The sequence below is a fragment of the Aspergillus pseudoviridinutans genome (genome assembly GCF_018340605.1).
Source record: "Aspergillus pseudoviridinutans IFM 55266 DNA, scaffold_2, whole genome shotgun sequence".
Classification (NCBI taxonomy): domain Eukaryota; kingdom Fungi; phylum Ascomycota; class Eurotiomycetes; order Eurotiales; family Aspergillaceae; genus Aspergillus; species Aspergillus pseudoviridinutans.
The window spans coordinates 2,511,671-2,529,866 of record NW_025091282.1 but is presented as its reverse complement, the minus strand read 5'-3'; the positions used below and the strand labels follow the sequence as shown (position 1 = coordinate 2,529,866).

At 49.4% G+C, this 18,196-nt stretch overlaps 7 protein-coding genes across 7 annotated transcripts; 4 read left to right on the top strand and 3 right to left on the bottom strand.

The window, feature by feature from the left end:
- Window positions 1–124: 124 nt before the first annotated feature.
- Window positions 125–1,303, top strand: Asppvi_002957 (MYG1 family protein; the record flags this gene model as incomplete). Its single annotated transcript, XM_043298933.1, has 2 exons — window positions 125–213; window positions 271–1,303. 2 exons carry the CDS (start codon window positions 125–127, stop codon window positions 1,301–1,303), a joined length of 1,122 nt encoding a protein of 373 aa, XP_043154868.1.
- A 367-nt stretch (window positions 1,304–1,670) lies between these two features.
- On the bottom strand, window positions 1,671–3,104 carry Asppvi_002956 (SMP-30/gluconolactonase/LRE family protein; the record flags this gene model as incomplete). Its single annotated transcript, XM_043298932.1, has 4 exons — window positions 1,671–1,974; window positions 2,040–2,277; window positions 2,340–2,899; window positions 2,971–3,104. The coding sequence occupies 4 exons, from the start codon at window positions 3,102–3,104 to the stop codon at window positions 1,671–1,673; spliced, it is 1,236 nt and encodes a 411-aa protein (XP_043154867.1).
- A 566-nt stretch (window positions 3,105–3,670) lies between these two features.
- Window positions 3,671–4,258, bottom strand: Asppvi_002955 (Yae1 family protein; the record flags this gene model as incomplete). Its single annotated transcript, XM_043298931.1, has 1 exon — window positions 3,671–4,258. One exon carries the CDS (start codon window positions 4,256–4,258, stop codon window positions 3,671–3,673), a length of 588 nt encoding a protein of 195 aa, XP_043154866.1.
- A 292-nt stretch (window positions 4,259–4,550) lies between these two features.
- On the top strand, window positions 4,551–6,566 carry Asppvi_002954 (methionine--tRNA ligase MES1; the record flags this gene model as incomplete). Its single annotated transcript, XM_043298930.1, has 2 exons — window positions 4,551–4,687; window positions 4,748–6,566. The coding sequence occupies 2 exons, from the start codon at window positions 4,551–4,553 to the stop codon at window positions 6,564–6,566; spliced, it is 1,956 nt and encodes a 651-aa protein (XP_043154865.1).
- Window positions 6,567–7,394: 828 nt separating this feature from the next.
- On the top strand, window positions 7,395–8,550 carry sonA (putative nuclear pore complex protein (SonA); the record flags this gene model as incomplete). Its single annotated transcript, XM_043298929.1, has 2 exons — window positions 7,395–7,658; window positions 7,723–8,550. 2 exons carry the CDS (start codon window positions 7,395–7,397, stop codon window positions 8,548–8,550), a joined length of 1,092 nt encoding a protein of 363 aa, XP_043154864.1.
- A 3,787-nt stretch (window positions 8,551–12,337) lies between these two features.
- On the top strand, window positions 12,338–13,096 carry Asppvi_002952 (uncharacterized protein; the record flags this gene model as incomplete). Its single annotated transcript, XM_043298928.1, has 4 exons — window positions 12,338–12,485; window positions 12,585–12,636; window positions 12,701–12,884; window positions 12,950–13,096. 4 exons carry the CDS (start codon window positions 12,338–12,340, stop codon window positions 13,094–13,096), a joined length of 531 nt encoding a protein of 176 aa, XP_043154863.1.
- Window positions 13,097–14,068: 972 nt separating this feature from the next.
- rgsC (putative intermediate filament protein (Mdm1)) lies at window positions 14,069–17,787 on the bottom strand (the record flags this gene model as incomplete). The annotated part of the gene is made up of 2 exons (XM_043298927.1): window positions 14,069–15,069; window positions 15,138–17,787. The coding sequence occupies 2 exons, from the start codon at window positions 17,785–17,787 to the stop codon at window positions 14,069–14,071; spliced, it is 3,651 nt and encodes a 1,216-aa protein (XP_043154862.1).
- Between the last annotated feature and the right edge of the window lie 409 nt (window positions 17,788–18,196).

Genomic DNA, 18,196 nt, shown 5'->3' with positions numbered 1-18,196 from the left:
ATAGCCCTAACAGCTGTCCTGTTGCGGTAACTGTTACAGATAAGAGGGAGGGAGGGATCATAGATAGCTCTGCTTCAAGGATCATTATCGTTCATTGCTGGTAGTATCCGTACTTTGTTGTTGAATGCTACGATTGCGACAGCTGTTCAAAATGGCCGACGAAACCGTTGCGAAGAAATTGAAGACCTCCCCTCCTTTGATCGGAACTCATAAGTATTCTTTAACGCTCCTCATATAATGGTACTCTCCCAGAGACTGATTTTCCATCAGCGGTCATTTCCACGCCGACGAGGCCCTGGCGGTCTATCTTCTTCGCCAGCTGCCGACATATGCCTCCTCTCCTCTCATTCGTACCAGAGATCCGGCTCAATTGGCCACATGTCATACTGTTGTCGATGTTGGTGGAGAGTATGACCCAGCCAGCAACCGCTATGATCACCATCAGCGTACCTTTTCAAACACCTTCCCAAACCACAACACCAGGCTTTCTTCCGCAGGCTTAGTGTACATGCACTTTGGCAGGGCTATCATTGCTCAACATACTTCACTCCCGCTGGATCACGACGATGTTACCTTGCTTTATGAGAAGCTTTACACGGATTTCATCGAAGCAGTTGATGCCAACGACAATGGTGTCTCAGTTTACGACCCCGCGGCTCTGGCATCGGCCAACATTGAGAAACGTTTCAGGGACGGTGGTATCACGATCACTTCTGTGGTCAACGATATGAACAACCCCGACCCTACTTGCCCACCTGGAGAGCCCCAGGATGAGGATAGTCTCTTCAGCAGGGCAAGCACATTCATGGGACACGTCTTCACTCGCAAGTTGCACCATGCCTTTACTTCATGGCTTCCAGCTCGGGCGACCATTAGCGCTGCCTACCGGTCCCGTCGCGAAGTTCATCCCTCCGGCCGTATTATCATTCTTCCACAAGGCGGTGTCCCTTGGAAGGAGCATCTCTACAATTTCGAGAAGGAAGCCTCAGGCGCCGGTGACATCAGCCCCGATGAGCAGGTCTACTATGTGCTCTACCCCGAGAGTGCTACTGAAGGATCCAAGTGGCGCGTCCAGTGCGTTTCGGTAAATGAGGGTAGCTTCGAGTCCCGCAAGCCGTTACCAGAAAGCTGGCGTGGAGTTCGTGATGCGGATCTGGATGGCTGCCTTGCCGCCGAAGCTGAGAAGGCTGGTAAGCCTAAGATCCCAGAGGGTGCAGTCTTTGTTCATGCTAGCGGCTTCATTGGTGGACACAAGACAAAGGAAGGCGCATTTGCCATGGCCGTTCGGTCATTGGAGCTATAGTGTTTATCTAGAATTACCTGCCAGAATATTGAAGCTTACAGTTTTTGGGGCTGATGTACGCTAACCACGTAATTCTTAGCCGTAGCACCTAGAGAATTGGCTTTGTGGGCTAGAAGGTTTAACGTGATTTCTACCGAAACGCTTCCATTCTGAGAATCCTTCTCCAATACAGTAGATTCTTCATTAGCCTGTGGTTATGGAAGAGTGGGCAATTAATGTTGGCGAGATGATCAATAATGCTCCTTGAGTTGGAATAGAATTGCTGCTCTTCAGAGTTCACGAGGCATAAGAGGTGCTGATCTTGTCCGTGCAGACATTTTCACATTTCTTCTTCCTTCCCGATAATGGAAGTCTCAAACAACCAAAACTACTTTAACTCCTGACCTGCAAGATCCCATTCAACTTTAGAAATACCCCCAGAGCCCGTCAACCAGAGTGTCTTGAGATTCGGACCAGTCCACGCGAAGTTCTGCACGGTATAATTGGTTTGTATTGTCAACAGAAGCTGGCCATGAGGATCGAGAACATCAACGCCTCGTCCATTGCCGGTCACGATGTACCCATTGGCAGCAACCTTGAGACCGTCTGGGACATATCCAGCGGACAGATAAACAGGCCGCTTGTTTGAAGCTGTAGTACCATCTTTGCTCACGTCAAAAGCGTAGATGGTTCTGTAGTCATGGTACACTCCGTTAGTGAGTGCAACTTTTAATTCCTTGTCAGTTCGAGCTCTTACCTGGGGCCTGTGGCATTAAAGGGTGTTCCCGGGTGGCCGAATTTGGGATCGACCGGTCCACTCACTGCACCAGTATCGCTGACGTACACAATCGAGTAATCCGGGTTGAATGCGACGCCGTTGGGCTGACTGAGAGTGTCATCAACGACAAAAACGGCGCCAGATTTAGGGTTGTATCTGTATGTAGCAGATGGAAGCTGAGGGGGTGTATCAGTGAGCTTATTGAACCACGAGTATTCTGCTACGGCGTCAGTCCACTGATTTCGAAGCAAGTAAACCAGAAGACACAAGGAGACATACGCGGGTCTGTAAACCAAATGTCGTCCGTTTCGCCGTGCACTGCGAGATCGTCGACCGTATTGAAGTAATAACCATAGTAGTTGTTGAGCAAAGTGACGGTCTTGTTAGTTTCAGGGTCGAGCGTTCTCAATCCTGGCCGCTGCTCAGCGCCGCCGATCGACCGGTTACCGCCAGAGGCTCCCCAGATCACTTTGCCATTGTGGAATGTGGCCCCATTGGGCGCGTAGACCGGTGGATCAGAGAGATATTCTGATAGCGTAGGCGGATCTTGATTCAAGTCAACGACAAGCTGCGGGAGATAGCCTGCTGGAGGCGCTAATTGAGACAAGTAGAGCTTGTTCTGTGCCGCAACATAGACCGGGGCCTCATGCACGGCATCCGAGACGGCAAACATATACTTATACGTAGGCCGAGTTCCAAGGATTTTCAGGCCTCTTTCCTTATCATAAACAACGAAGTCGGCCGATTTTATGTTATGCAATGAAGTGCCATTTGCTACTACCGTGTCACCAAAGCTTGTGGCAACCTGAGAGGTGGATATGTTTCGATAGAAATGATATCTGAAAGAGCAGTCAATTCCAGCGTTGTGACATACTGGGCGTGGATGCCGGCTTTGAGGTCAAAAACGTACGGCAACACATTTGCATAATGATTGATGCACACAACCGAAGGGCCGCAGTCCTCAGAGATGGGATCAGTAACGCCAGTCTGCGTGAGAGCCAGCCGGGCAAAAAGGAAAGAACACGTCAAGATGAGCCAATACATGGTAGCCCAAGGGAGTTCGATGAAGATCACAGCGAGAGGAGAGTGCTTGTTCGTGGGCTTCCCTGCAACCCCGAGGGTTGGGGTTATATATAAAGTAGCAGAGGAACACGGTTCGCGCCCCCGCGCGGAGGAAGAAGCATCAAAGAATACTAAGAGCTAGTATGACAGAATACCCAGATGGAAAACCGGGGAAATACTGCTACACAGCTTGGAAGCTTAGAAACTTTCGTCGCAACTGCACTGAAACGGCAAGTGAAGTCCTCAAGTGTGGGGTGAATGGGCAGCTCGTTCAGACCTGTGGAGTAATGATCGTCCACAAGGCCTGCTCTGAGACGGCAATGATTAATTCTATCGAAGACATAATGCTTAGCCTTCGTCATTGGTAACATCCGATGATCTTCGCATTCCAGGGTTGAAGACCGAGAGCCAGGTAGTTCGCCGGGGTCGGCGCCATCCGGTCGGAGAAAGTCCGATTAGTAGACCATACTCCATTGTGCTGCTGGGGAAATCACCACAGCGCTGCAAGACGAGGACAATGAATCCTTGCACGAGAACAACAATGCGACCTAATGGCGAATGCTCAGTGAGCTAATGTCCTCAATGCTCCCTGTTCCATCACCGGCTACCTGGGCATCCTTGACGTCCGGATGGATGTCTGAACCGTCCTCCCGTTCTCCAAGCGCTCGCTGGATAAGCTTAGCCTTGATTGTAGCGCCCTTAAGACGCTCATCAACATCTGTGACAGCTTCTTCCGTGTTCTCCATAGGCAACGAAGCTGGATCAACTAATTCGAGTAGAATCTCGAGGTTTTTGGCCAGCCGTGAACTGGCGGGAAGAGGCAGCATCTCCTTGCATACGAATGGTTCTAAGAGAAGGTCATCCTCATTATATGGCTGAGACTTGCGGGTATCTGTTTTATCACTCTCCAGTGACGAATTCCGGGAGGAGTCAGAATGTGCGAGTCTCTGGGCCCAGACGAGTGCTTTGCCATATAATCTTCCCAATTCAAAAAACTTTTCGAAGCCTTTTTCAACGGCAAATACGCTTCCTTCAGTGTAACCAGCCTGGGCACCATCAGTTGCACCCAAGTTATAGCCCTCTTGGTAGAATTCCTCTTCCAGGTCGAGGAGACTGTCAAGTATATTTTTTTCCATGGCGAATCGAACACCGGATGAAACTGCGCGTGGCACAATTAAAACCAGGCACAGGTCAGAAGTAAAGAAGAAAATAAGAGAAGACAGCGTCGAAGAGACAGTAAGATCTCTATTTCTGACCACTAATCGGGACAGAATGGGTCGCAGGTTGACACTTGTTGATGTTCCCTTCAGGGAGTACACAAAAAGCCTAGATAGCAGATTAGAACCATTCGGCTCCGAGCGATGAATCATCCGCACCTTGAAACATTTTCTGCCCCTCCACAACCCCGCCATTCTGTAACCAACAACCATGGCTTCAGAAACCAAAATATTGCCCAAGAAGGGCGAGAGAAACATTCTCATCACAAGTGCTTTGCCTTATGTCAATAATGTACCTCACTTGGGCAACATTGTAGGTTCAGTTCTCAGTGCCGACGTCTTCGCTAGGTGTGTCTTGTGAGCCGCTCTTTGTTCCGCTGCTTGAGGCTCACCTAGGATTTGTCCCAGATATCACAAAGCTTGCGGACGACAGACTCTCTATATCTGTGGAACAGATGAGTACGGCACTGCAACGGAGACGAAGGCCTTGGAGGAGAAGGTGACGCCGGAGGAGCTCTGTGCCAAATACAACAAGATCCACCAGGAGGTGTACGAGTGGTTCGAAATCGGTTTCGACCATTTTGGCCGCACTCCCACGCAGCAGCACACAGAAATCTCGCAGGCAATTTTCAAGAGGCTCTACGAGAATGGATACCTGACGGAAAAAACCGCAGAACAGCCATTCTGTGAGACGCACGGGTCATTTTTAGCGGACCGCTATGTTGAGGGAGAGTGCCCGCGATGCCACTACGAAGATGCTCGAGGAGATCAGTGCGACAAGTGTGGCCACCTTCTGGATCCTTTTGATCTCATCAAACCTCGCTGTAAGCTCGATGGAGCTATGCCCGTCCGCCGCTCCACGAAACATATTCACCTTCTTCTTGACATGCTGCAGCCTGAGATTGAGAAATGGGTTCTCCCCGCCATGGAGAAAGGCAACTGGCCCAAAAATTCCAGGGACATCACCAAGGCATGGTTGAAAGAGGGCTTAAAGGACCGTGGCATCACCAGAGATCTCAAATGGGGAGTTCCAGTTCCCCTCCCTGGATTCGAGAATAAGGTTCTCTACGTGTGGTTCGAGGCCTGCATCGGCTATCCGTCGATCACGGCCAACTACACGCCAGACTGGGAGAAGTGGTGGCGCAATCCGGAGGAGGTTGAACTGTATCAGTTCCTTGGCAAGGACAATGTGCCCTTTCACAGTGTGATTTTCCCTGGGTGCGAGCTGGGAACCAAGGATAAGTGGACCATGCTGCACCATCTCAGTACCACTGAGTATCTGAACTACGAGGGAGGCAAGTTTAGTAAGTCTAGAGGAGTCGGCGTTTTCGGAAACAACGCCAAGCAGACAGGCGTGCCCCCAGATGTGTGGCGGTACTACCTTTTGAAGAATCGTCCGGAGACTGGCGACACCCAGTTCGAGTGGCGTCCGTTCGTCGAATGCAATAACAGCGAATTATTGGCCAAATTGGGTAACCTGGTTAACCGTGTCGTCAAGCTGATCGCAGCTTCTTATAACTCCACTATCCCCGAGTTCACCGTTCCCGAGAGCTTCCAACCGAACTTGGACGAGGTCACAAGCCTCCTGCGACAGTACATTGAAGAGATGGAAGCCGTGCATCTTCGCGCAGGTATTAACACCGCGATGAGGCTCGCGGAGGCTGGAAACGGTCTCATCCAGGCCAACAGACTTGACAACACCCTCATTGCCAACGAACCCGACCGGGCTGCCGCGGTTGTTGGTACCGTCATCAACTTGATCCACCTTCTCTCCAGTGTCTTTGCTCCTTACCTTCCTGCTACCTCCAGGTCTATCCTCGAGCAGCTGAACGCGCCCTTTGGAGTCATTCCGTCTCTCGATGAACTCAAAGATGGCTGGAAACCAGTGGCCCTGAAGGCAGGCCACAAGATTGGCAAGGCCAAGTATCTCTTTTCTCGCATTGACCCGAAGAAGGCCGATGAATGGCGTGAGCTGTTCGGCGGATCTCAGGCAGACAGACAGAAGAAGGAGGAGGAAGCTGCCAAGGCTGCAGCGAAGAAGGCAGCCAACAAAGCCAGCAAATTGAAGAAGAAGGAGCAGAAAGCGGCACAGGCAGCTGGAACTAGTGTTGAGGCTTCTGCCAAGGGAGGTGCAGAGGCGACTGATATTACTACGAAGGGAAAGAACGATGAAGCGCTTGAGAAGGTTGTCGATGGCATGGCCCAGGTCACGATCCCAACATCGTGAGCTCGCATTCATTATCCAATGGATTCTGAGATTTTTTTACTCCCGAAGAGGCTTGAAAAGCCTGGAATGACCTGACTGTCTTACATGATATCGAAAGTCATTGTGGTGGCTGGAGGGGTTTGGGTTCTCGATTCCCTGGTGGTTTTTTGGAGATGACCGGCTGGCATGAGATACAATGTAGGAGAAATGACAATTACTGAGATTTATTGACGATACCCTTCGCCGAGCAGATTACTGACTTTAACTTGTTTTATGGGCATTAAGTACCAGCGTATTGTACTCCGTAGGCATCAGATGTTTAGGCAGTATGCATTGGACGGAGGACAGCCTTCCATGGCATCTACCTACCGCGACTGTCCTTGGGATTATATAAAATCACAGTCTGCAAGGTAGTATCGACTTGCCCTATCATTGCCCCTTTTTGTCCCGTCAGAAAAGATATTGTGTCGCTAAATATTTGATAAACGACGTTTGACTGCACTGGCTCGAACTTAGGGCGTTTTTTAATATTTAGGAAGGCGGTATGTGTGGTGCCTGAGGATTTTCCCTACTTCTCGGCAGTGCCTTAAGTCTCAGGTCCCAAACTGAAGGTACTTGCTCTTGATTCGTGTACACCGCGTCAGGACTTGTCTCATACGCTGCTTTTCCTCCTATTTCGGCCCTGGTTGTCTGTTTTAACTATACCAGGAAGCTGTTGCACCGGAAGTCTAGATCACTTTCATTCTTATCCTTCGTGTGCCTCATAGTCTTGGTTCATTCAGTCAGTTCACCTCATACCGCGCAAGCCACGACCGAAGAAAACAGAAGAGAAAAGGCTCTCCCGTTCGAATGTCGCTCTTCGGGAACGTCGGCGCTACGTCGACAACAGCTGGTCAAACAAACACCACAGGCGATATCTCCAAGGATGTAGCGCTCAACTCGCCGCCCGAAGATGGCATCTCTGATCTTCGATTTTCTCCGGCAAGCGAACATCTCGCGGTAGCTTCGTGGGACAAGAAGGTCCGCATCTACGAGATCAACGAACAAGGTCAAAGTGAGGGGAAAGCACTTTTCGAGCATGAAGCTCCTGTCTTAAATTGTTGCTGGTCACCGGTAAGGTTTCTACTTCTCGTCATGTGTTCTTTTTCTGACCTGCTAATCTTTGTGCTTTGGCCAGGATGGAACGAAAGTTGTCGGAGCCGGCGCCGACAAAGCTGCACGCATGCTGGACCTCGCAGCCAACGCTACTACCCCTGTCCAAGTCGCTGCCCACGATGCTCCTATCCGGTGCTGTCATATGATTCCCAACCCGGCTGGAAACTCTTCTCTTCTTGTGACTGGTTCATGGGACAAGACCGTCAAATACTGGGACCTGCGGCAATCCACCCCTATTGCGACGGTGGAGTGTCAGGAGCGCGTCTACACCATGGATGTCAAGAACAAGCTGCTAGTGGTGGGAACGGCAGACCGATACATTAACATCATCAATCTTGACAATCCCACCAAGTTCTATAAGACCATGCAGTCACCACTGAAGTGGCAGACACGGGTAGTCAGCTGCTTTACGGATGCCACTGGTTTCGCTGTTGGTAGTATCGAAGGACGTTGTGCCATTCAATATGTTGAGGACAAGGACTCTAGTTCCAACTTCAGCTTCAAGTGTCATCGGGAAACCCCTCCAAACCAACGAGATATCAACAACATTTACTCTGTGAATGCCATTTCCTTCCATCCGGTCCACGGTACCTTCAGCACCGCAGGCAGTGATGGTACCTTCCATTTCTGGGACAAGGATGCCAAGCATCGTTTAAAAGGATATCCTTCTGTGGGAGGAACGATCTCCAGCACCGCCTTCAACCGCAATGGCAACATCTTTGCATATGCTGTCAGCTACGATTGGAGTAAAGGATATTCAGCGAACACGCCACAACTTCCCAACAAGGTGATGCTCCATCCAGTAGCGCCAGAGGAAGTGAAGCCAAGACCTGGTACGCGGAAGAGGTAGAGGGGAGACAAAACTGGCGTGTTCGATGGTGATAATCTTGGAGGGGACAGCCGGGCCCATCTTTATCATGAGTAAACAGCCAACCATGAGCCCTTGATGTATGATGATCCGCTCTGGTGGCAGCCTTTAGGCGTTTCGATCTGAGGCCTGAATTCTCTGGATGTTCTTTTTGTCTCTGTTTTATTCGTGCGTTTCCCCATGTATCATATGAGCGATTCGTCATTGCTTTTTCTTCTGGGATGGCATTTCCTTTTCTACTATCTCGGAATGACTGAGGAGGGTAGATCAACTTGCAGCAAGATTGGAGTCTTCTGTTGTCGAAAAAGAGGGTTCCGACGTAAATCTACAACGAAGAAGAAAGGAAACCACGCTACTTAGAATATCACTATGATAATTTTGAGCACTAATACCCTTTTGACCGGATGAGGGTTGTAGAATTGTAGTGTCGCAGTTGTTAAGACAGCAATTACGATCGTAACAGAACAGGTGGAAGTCGATGCCTGTGGCCTAGCCCTCCTGTTACGTTGAAACCCAACCTGAAGGCTGCGTTTCGCATTTAGCCTTGAAGGATTACTGTCCAACTTCCTCAATTGTGTAAGTCTGAATTGGTGGTCGCTGCGACGTCGAGATTTCCAGACGAGGGCGCTGTTGGGGCCGAAAAGGGCAGCAGATGAATGGGACTGGTGAGTAATATCCTAAGTGCAATGCTCCCTCCTCAGTTTTGCTCTTTGCTTCTGATAAGTCCGGGCAAAAGCAATTACTCACACTCGATTATAGGGAGGGGAGCGCAGGCTGACAGAAAGTTGGATACAATTCGCTTTGGAAGAATCAATCGTGGATAATAGCTTCAACGGAGGTATCTATCTATCTTGGCCATGGATGATGGCGGCCTCAGGCGGCAGATTTTGCGGGGAGAGCCCAAGCTCCCTGTAGACTTCCCCACAGTCTTGGCTCTCCAACTCGATGAGCGGTCCGTGAGAACTACGTGACCCTAAGTAGCGTTAGAAGTTAGAAGCTCGTTAAAAAGGCAGACTGGTTTGAGTGATGACATACTGTATCAATAAGAATAGGAGTGCTGTCGTCTCAGAGGTGACTCGATGACAAAGAGTCGTTTTCAGACAGTGTCAAGGAAGAGGTTTCACMATTGCGGAGTCGTCGAGTTTGCAGAGCTGCGGTTTGTACTAGGTAATCGTCAAATGTTCTTCAATTGACCCTTTCCTCCTTTTTCTTTTCTGTGGTATGTTATGGCTTTTTCAGAGCATTTCTCCGGATGGAAAGCATGTGGTGAGAGAGAGCCCCTGCATTCTCTGCTGGTGCTTCGAAGGTAGATTCAGGCGAGCATTGTTGTTCATCCTTTGCTGTGGGACACGCAAACTCTGATTTGAATAAACATCAAATTTAGATGATGGACATCGCTCTAAATGATGGTTGGAAATTGTTGTTTTAGACTTTTTGAGTCGAAGGGAAAAAACCAAACCGTAAAAGGTCGTAGATAATTGCGACCACTTGGCCTCGTCTCCTGCAGTTTTGGGTCGTTTGATGATGGGGAGAGACTACCTACTATGAACCCCGCTCCTTGTGAGCATAGCCAACGAGTTATTACTGGGCTCCTGTACCTTGATAAGTGATATGTACCTACCTTAGAGTGGTAGCATATGTTTTGAAAGTAACTTTCGGGCTTTACAGTGATAATGCGCCCTCCATTGCCACCGCAATATTATTAGAGAGAAGGTAAGAGAACGTCTGAAACACTAGGTCTTAGAAACTCCATCTTCCACCAAGTCGGATGTGTACATTGCATTATTACAGGTATCACACCACCCTGGGCCATACTCAAAACTGAGACCCACCCTCAACACTAAAGTCACTAATCATGGTAGATGGGCTTTCCTAAGAGTTAGTGGAGAACTGTTAGCTGACCCAATGTGCTCGTTAATTTCATTAGAGGTAGTTATCATCAGACCATGATAAAGATGCGTGATCAGGAGACTGGGTGTAGATCATCACGTGAGTATTTGCTGTCTTGTCCATCTTGGTTATAACTATCCCCAAATACCTGACCCTCTGTAGCCATTGATGTTCAAATGGGAACGAGGCTTTAGACCCATGGAAACATGCAACTCTCATACGAGGTAAGGAGACATTGCAATGGCTGTTGAGTGGTGGATTTGAGCTTCGACAGCCGCACGTGAGGTCATTCTGTCCCCGGATGAGCCTTCGATTGGTCGTTCTTTCAGGATCCTAAGTCTAAGCCTATTTTTGAGCGGTGTCGTCAAGACTCAACAGATACACTTCTCCTACAATCATAGCTCGATGTTCATCCAATAACTTTTCTCGCTACATAATAACTACTGACCCCTAGAGGTCCACGTAGGTGGGACAACGGAGTACTTTGGTAAGGTCATACTCATACGCCAAGTGGAGCGCGGGAATGCGGGGTGCAGCCTTAGAGTTAGCAGTCAACGTAAGAGTAGATAGTGGGTCCAGCCCACCAGAGCTCTTAGAAATGTCAGGCTCGCGTGTGATCCGGTTCTCCCGGGGAAGCTATCATACTTGCAATAATGAGGAGATGGAGGCATTGGATTATTGAGTATCAGATCACGATTTTCTCCAGAAGAAAGTATCTCGCCTATTTAGATATTGAAAATATCAATATTAATGATCAACTGATGGATGGATAGGTACACGACACGGACTAAAGACACTAGATGCATATGCATCTATACATTGGTAGCTATCACGTCCATACGATCCTTGTTCCGTCATTTCCCCTTCCTCCTTAGTCAGTTCTACGATGTATATTGCGAGGTAAACTGATGTGGTGCCTTAAGGATATGATGAAATCATATCGCAGTAATAGCGAGAATGCAATCGGCCAACCAACATTCGAATCGCATCATGCGATACCTTTCTGGAAGCAGAAAGATTTGCCTGTCCCCTTTAGCTAGCTATGTCCCTAGGCAAGTAGACTCGATCTAGAGGCTTCGACCCCGCTCCAGCAAAAGGATCATTGACTCAACTCAAAATGCACGCATGGTATGTTTTCAAACAGTGGGTCCACCACCACCACCATCATCACCATCACCATCCTTTTCTTCTTTTTCTTGTTATTCTTCTTCTTCATCATCAATTAATTCTCAACGACGGGAGAATGTACTTACTAGGCACTGTTCAAACTCTTGATGACCAGAGGATGTAGATGTACCTAAGATAGGTACGTAGGGAAGTCAGATAAGTACCTTCTTGGTAGAGTCGTACAGGCCATTCCGTGGGAAAGGTACAGGGGAGGTACAAACCATCTACCGGCACATCCTATGATGCTGAGCTCATTAAGGTATCCATGATTCGATCTCCTCATTCCTCCTTTGGTAGAACCACTCAGCTCCCCTCAAGGATTCAAGGTCACCTGCCTCTTCCCCCTCTCGCCCATCTTCCCATCCTTTTCCTCGCCTCCCCCCTTCTCTCTCTTCCTCTTCTTCCCCTTCTCTCCCTTTCCATCCATTGACTCTCTTTGGATTCCATCCGTAACCATCGTCAATTTGTCCAACAGTCTGGTAAGCTTTCTTCGTTCCTGCATTTCTCCCCTTCTCGTCCTATCAGCTGTCCATCTCTCTCTTCCTCTCCATCAACCGTCCTTTCATCGTCGTTGCAATATCCTTGCAGTCTATACCGTGGTCAGGTGGGCAAGAAGCTAATCCAGGAGGGTTGGTCCTGTCTTAGAACCATTCTCAGTTCCAATATACTCGTCTCTTTGCTTCTCTGATCCCCAGGGCCATCAGTTGCAACCATGTCTGCCGAACTCACCAAGGTCGACTCTGCCATCGCCGGCTTGTCAATATCGCCCAAGGACGAAAAGGCCCCTGATAAGGCAGAAAAGAAGTCTCACAAGCGCACTACATCCCAATCAGAAGGTGTCTGGAACATCAAAGATCTTGGTAAGTCTCTATTCTGACGTGTTACTTGTGTATCCAAGTTAGCCGTGCTTTGCTTGCACCAATGAGTGTCTGCAGTAAGCTTATTACTCTCGAGCGTAGAGGCACAAAAGATTGAGTTGTCATTGCCCATCGAGACACAAAAGACTGGATGGTAAGCTTGACTCCGCCTGCGGTATCGGGGCTCGGGTCATATCAAGCTCATGCATGCGGTACAGGAAGCTCAACACATCTCCAAACACCATCGACGACAAGGACATTCTCAAGATGTACCTGGTGACCCCACCGGTCAAGAAGATTGACCTGGTATGGCCATTGGGTCTGTCAGTCACTGCTCGTAACCTCAAGGGTGTCACAATCAAGGATGCGCTGGACGCAATCTACAAGCAATTCAAGAAGAAGGCACGCTTCTCTGCTCGCTTTTCCATCGCTCTTCATGTCATTTCACTACTGACCTTTCTTTCTAGGCCGATGATGAACTGGATAAGCCCTACCTCGCTGGCTTCGAGTGGGACAAGGAGGAGTGCTGGACACGCCTCGTCGTCCATCAGACCAAGAACGGCCCACCCGCAGCACCCAGCAAGAAGTCCAAGAAGAAGAAGGATGAGGCATAGATACCTTATGCATCCTAGCCATCATAATGGCGAGGTCTAGATATCTTCCCTCTCTTCTCTGCTTTCGATCCCTTCTCCTATCCATTCGTCAATGGCCAAAGCACCTCTATCTCGCGTCTCGCTTCCCTGCATGTCTTTTCATGGGCGGGTTCAAGATGTAGAAGCAAAGATGGCCGGTGTTTACATCTGCTTTGTAATTCGATATTATGGATCTGCTGTGCTCCAATCTCGTTTTCTTTTCTTCACCATTTGCATGTCACTACCCCACCGCTTCTTAGCAAATGCTGGTGTGTCTCGGTGTATGTGGGTGTATGCGTCTGTGACGGGTCCGACCTGCTCGCTGGAGGTGAAACATCGTATCATGTCTCTGCTACATGTGTCATGTATCAAACCAGGAGCTTATTCACTCATTTATTAACCATTAATGAAGACCTCTTAAAGGAAGTCGCTTATACTACACATCAATCGTCAGACTTGTCTCTGAATACACACGAGCGCAGAATTGAGTGCGGCGCGAAGCTTTTGGAGATTTTGGTATCAGCATCCAAAGTCTTGATGTGCAGCGTCGGGTTAATGAAGCTCCACTTTGAAGCTGCTTTAGAAACGCCGAATCTTGATCTGCCTGTAGGCTTTGCCAAAAAGAGAACGACATTTTTGCCAGTCCTTCGATCACTCAGCCTGAGAGGAGCTTGGCGGTGAAGAGCTCATTAGTCATTACTTTTGCCATGTAGGAAGCATCATCTATGGGTGAAGCGACATCGCATGATTCGAGTGCGTCTGATTTCTTCAGGTGACTAGCTAAAAATGTACACAAAAATTTCTCATCCTTTCATTAGAAAGTCGTATGCGATGCGTAGATCATAGCTCTGTTCGCCTCGTGTCATTGAAGAATGATCTCATCATGAAGCGTCTCATATGTACGATACATGGGCAAAGGGAGAAAAAGAGAGAGAGGGAGAGAGGACGAAAAAATTACTTCGCGCCTCCAAACAATACCAATACCACTTCGTCTAGAATGGTAAATATCAAATGCGAATTCAACCGCTGGTTGTTTAGAGTTGCAAAGATCCTGCGAGCTGCTCCTTGAGCATTGGCTCGCCCGACGACATTGCCTGCCACATCGGGGATCAGAGTCGCCAGCACCAGGCTAGCTTCCGTCCGACTCTTGAGTCGCTCCGATGCCGTGCGGACCTTGTTCTCGCGCAAGACACCTCCAGGCCACATAGACTCCTTGGCCATGCCAAGATAGCGGAGGAGGGATTCATCCTGAACCAAAGACCGAGCACCTTCACGAACCTTACGTTCGATCGTCCCACCCAGCAGTTGATGGAGTACAACCACGACTGCACGGCCACGCAGCCAGTTGTTGCCTCTATTCAGCTCAAATGCTTCCAGGAACAGATCACAAATAGGCTTGATGAATGGCTCCAGCTCGCGGTCTTCAAATGCGTTTAATTCGGCTTCGGCTTCAGCTGCCGTGACTGCATCCTCGGTAGCTAGCCCTGAATTGGGCACAAGAGTGGTTTGATGATTCGTGGCCGCAGATATGAGATTCTGGCCGGCCGCTGATAGTTGGTCCAGTACACCGAAATTGCCGAGGAAATCATCCATCCCGTCAGCGACCGAGTTGTAGATACGGGTCACTAGATCCTTGGTCTCCCCGTCGCGTGGCGTCTCGTCGCGAGGAATGATGGCTCGCTGTGACAGGAAAGCTCGCAAGTCCCGGCTCCGGCACACCTCGGGAAGCAGCAACAAGTTCCGTAGGTAAGCCTCTAATGCCAATCGACGCTTCTGCAGAAACTCTTTTTGAAGTTTCATTACCATGCGACGTCGAGGAAACTCCAAATGACGAACAGATGGGTATCTCATCCGTAGCCTTTGATGCAGCTCATGAAACTCACTATACCTGCGAGCAACGGCCCAAGATGCAGCTGGCATCTGCTCGCCGGCGTTTCTTTGCACTTCAATGACGTCTGAAAGATTTGAGTTAGCTACTACAGCAAATAATGGGCAAAGCAGGATACTGGAAGGATAGACATACACATCGCATACTCTCTGCCGTCTTCCTCTTTGCCCACTACAATGGACTGGATTCGGACGGTCGAGCGGCCATATAAGCTATTGTCACTTTCCTGAATGATATATTGTTGTCGCTGCATCTCCTTGCGGTGAATCTCACGCTGAATGCTAGCCTTAGACTTTCGCAGGATCCTTAACTCCGCAGTATTGTTCGTGAGGTCGGCTTTCCGGGTCAGAGCATCTATCACCGCGTCTTGAGCAGCGAGCTTCTCAATGTCAGCGCTAAGCGCCTCGATTGCCTCGGTCAGACCGAGATCTCCTGGAACGGCCTCTTGAACTTCGTCCGCAGGGTCCTTGTCATCTGTCTCAGGAGGCTCGTCATATTCATCCTCCAAAAACTTTTGCTGATCCGGGAAGAGTTCATCATCGAAAACGCCAATTCGAGATGACTGGTCGACAAGCCCAAGCGAAGCGATGCTCGGTTTGGCTTTACTGTCGTCCGTACGATTGTCTAATCGTCCCAAGTCCCCTGTACTGCGTGGAGATTTGATACCTTGATCAACGCTAAACGATCCGGCCGATCCAGAATCGATATCCTTCACATCTCCTAAATTGGCATTTCCGCGGTCATTCGTGATGATGTCGTTCAAAGCAGCCTCCATTGACTTGATTGCCTGGTTTTGGGTAGCGTCATTGAAGCCACTTTGAGAGTCGGAGCCAAGACTGTTTGTAGAAGCTGCGAGAGGGTCTGTATCGTAGTCATCATCGAACAATGGCGCCGACCGCTCGGAATCAATGGACCGTCTCGTCTCCTCTTCATCATCAAAGAGCCTGCCCATACTCCGGACGTCACTAGAGGAGGCCACGGCTCTCCGCAGATCCTTCGGCTTTTGCCCAGGATGTGAGGCGGTACGAGCCATTAAGGGAGGCAGAGGCCGTCTGACAGGCGACTCGACTTGTGTAGGCGACGCATGAGATCCGGCAACGGAAACTTCATCTGATGCGAGGTATTTATAGTACAGATCGGATTGTTTGAATTTGGGGTAGTACACACTTTGTAGCTCTTCCAGGACCGCGGACTGGGTGCTTAGAATGACCGTCCGTGCTTTACGGTACTGTTCTGGTGTAGCCCGTTTGCCTGCACTCAGAAAAGCCTTGACAGTTCGACGTGCTTCCTCACTGACTTTGAGTTCAGGCTTCGACAGGTAGGTTTCACTAATGAGAGCCATATCATTCCGATCCGCTGTGGTCCAGGTTGTGGAGCTTGGCGATGTCTCATCACCAAAATCATCTTCAAGCGGGTTGCGAAATCCGTCAACGACGATCCAGAATTGAACAAGTGACATGAGCTTCTGCCGATCCATAAACTCCATGAAGTAGGAGAGACCGGATGCATCATGCATCACATCGACCAAGGACGCCTCGGGTTTGCCCGAAGAGCTATTACGACGAAAATGAGACTCAACAGCGTTTGCATACGGCGTACTGCTTCCTCCCGGTGCCGATAGTTTAGCAACCTTTTGGTCCAAAACTCTTTTGCCTGTTTCCAGACGCCGGAGGTAAACCGGATCCTGACCTTCCACCATAGATTCCCGTTTCAGTTGACTTGCGACCAGCGCTCTGAAACGCCTGGCATCGGATAAATTGTTGCAACGCCGAATGGCTCGGACAAACCGCTCAAAAGCCCTTTCTGAATCGTTCGGTGCGAGTTTGGGAAATGGGTGACCACGTTTGGACTTCGGGGCGGGCGAAGCATGTTCGTCGAGAGCCGCCCGTATCTTCTGGACCGTTTTTCGATCTTGGATAGTTGTTCTTCCGTAAGCTTCAACCAATTGATTCCATGTATCTGGGTCCGATAGGACCGATACTAGAGGAAAGAGAACAGCGCAAGCTAATATCTCACGGATCAGAACGGTTACAATACGGCTGTTCAAGACGTGCTCCGGAAACAGCTTTGGTAGTAACCCCAATGTAATCTTCCGTAGATACTCCTGCTCCACAAGTTTCTGATCGGACACAGAGAGCGCCGCGGCGGGATGAAGACGACCATCACGATACTTCTTAGCGATGGCGAGGTCCAGTTCCTCGGATTCGGTCACATTTCGCGTCAAATTCCGTCCCCGCACAGATCTCTCTGCAACGTCGAATTCCTTCAGATGAGCGGTCAAAATCGGAAAGATACGCGACACGACCAGCGAGATCAGATCCTCTGCAAGCAATCGATTACATAAATTTCCGATAGCGGCTCGAATGACTCTATCCACTTCATTAACAAAAGCCGGATTCGGGCTTATATGCTGATACCAAGATGCGATAAAGTCCCGTGTCACGAGAGACAAGAGTTCATCAATGCTCTCCGATACAATGAACGAGTGCGGGTAGAGAGAATCTGCGCGGTACGTCGAGCGCGCGCGGATTCCTTCCACTTCTCTGAGCCAGTGCCTCGGGGAGAGAAATGCGAGGGGAAGGCTGCTAGGTCTAGGAGGTTTTGCGCTATCTAAGGGCCGAATCGTGAGAAACACCACCGCCAGCAACGCGGTACACGAGAGCACAACACCCAATACGAGGGCATATCCGAGATATCGCAAAATTGGAAGCCAGCGAACAACCAAGCCCCATGCAATAAAGCCACCAGTGCTAAAAAGAATGATGTCGCGGCGATTTAGGGCCATTCTCCCAGGTGGTATGAACTGATAGGCGAGGGTCGTCCCATGACGCTCAGTAAAGGAAGGCAGAACGGTTGAATGAGAGGAAGAGTAGCATGATCGGAAGTAGTGCAGAAACCAGATCGAAAATACTATCAAGCTATTATTAGTACCTGTTAAGGTAATAACGGCAACGACGAAACAAACATCAGGACGATGGGAAAGTACCCGCGGGCTGAGAGAGGTGCACTGATAGATACGGAGACATATAGATAAACGTTGGCGGTGAKGAGTTAGAGCTTGGAGACCCACCGAACGTGGGGAGTGTTTACTGATGAGACCCGAGATTGCCTGGAAAGGTAGACGCTCACATCTTTCGCCAGACGTTTGCTTATTGAGCTGAAGCAAATCTAGCTAAGGTAGATTCGTTACATCT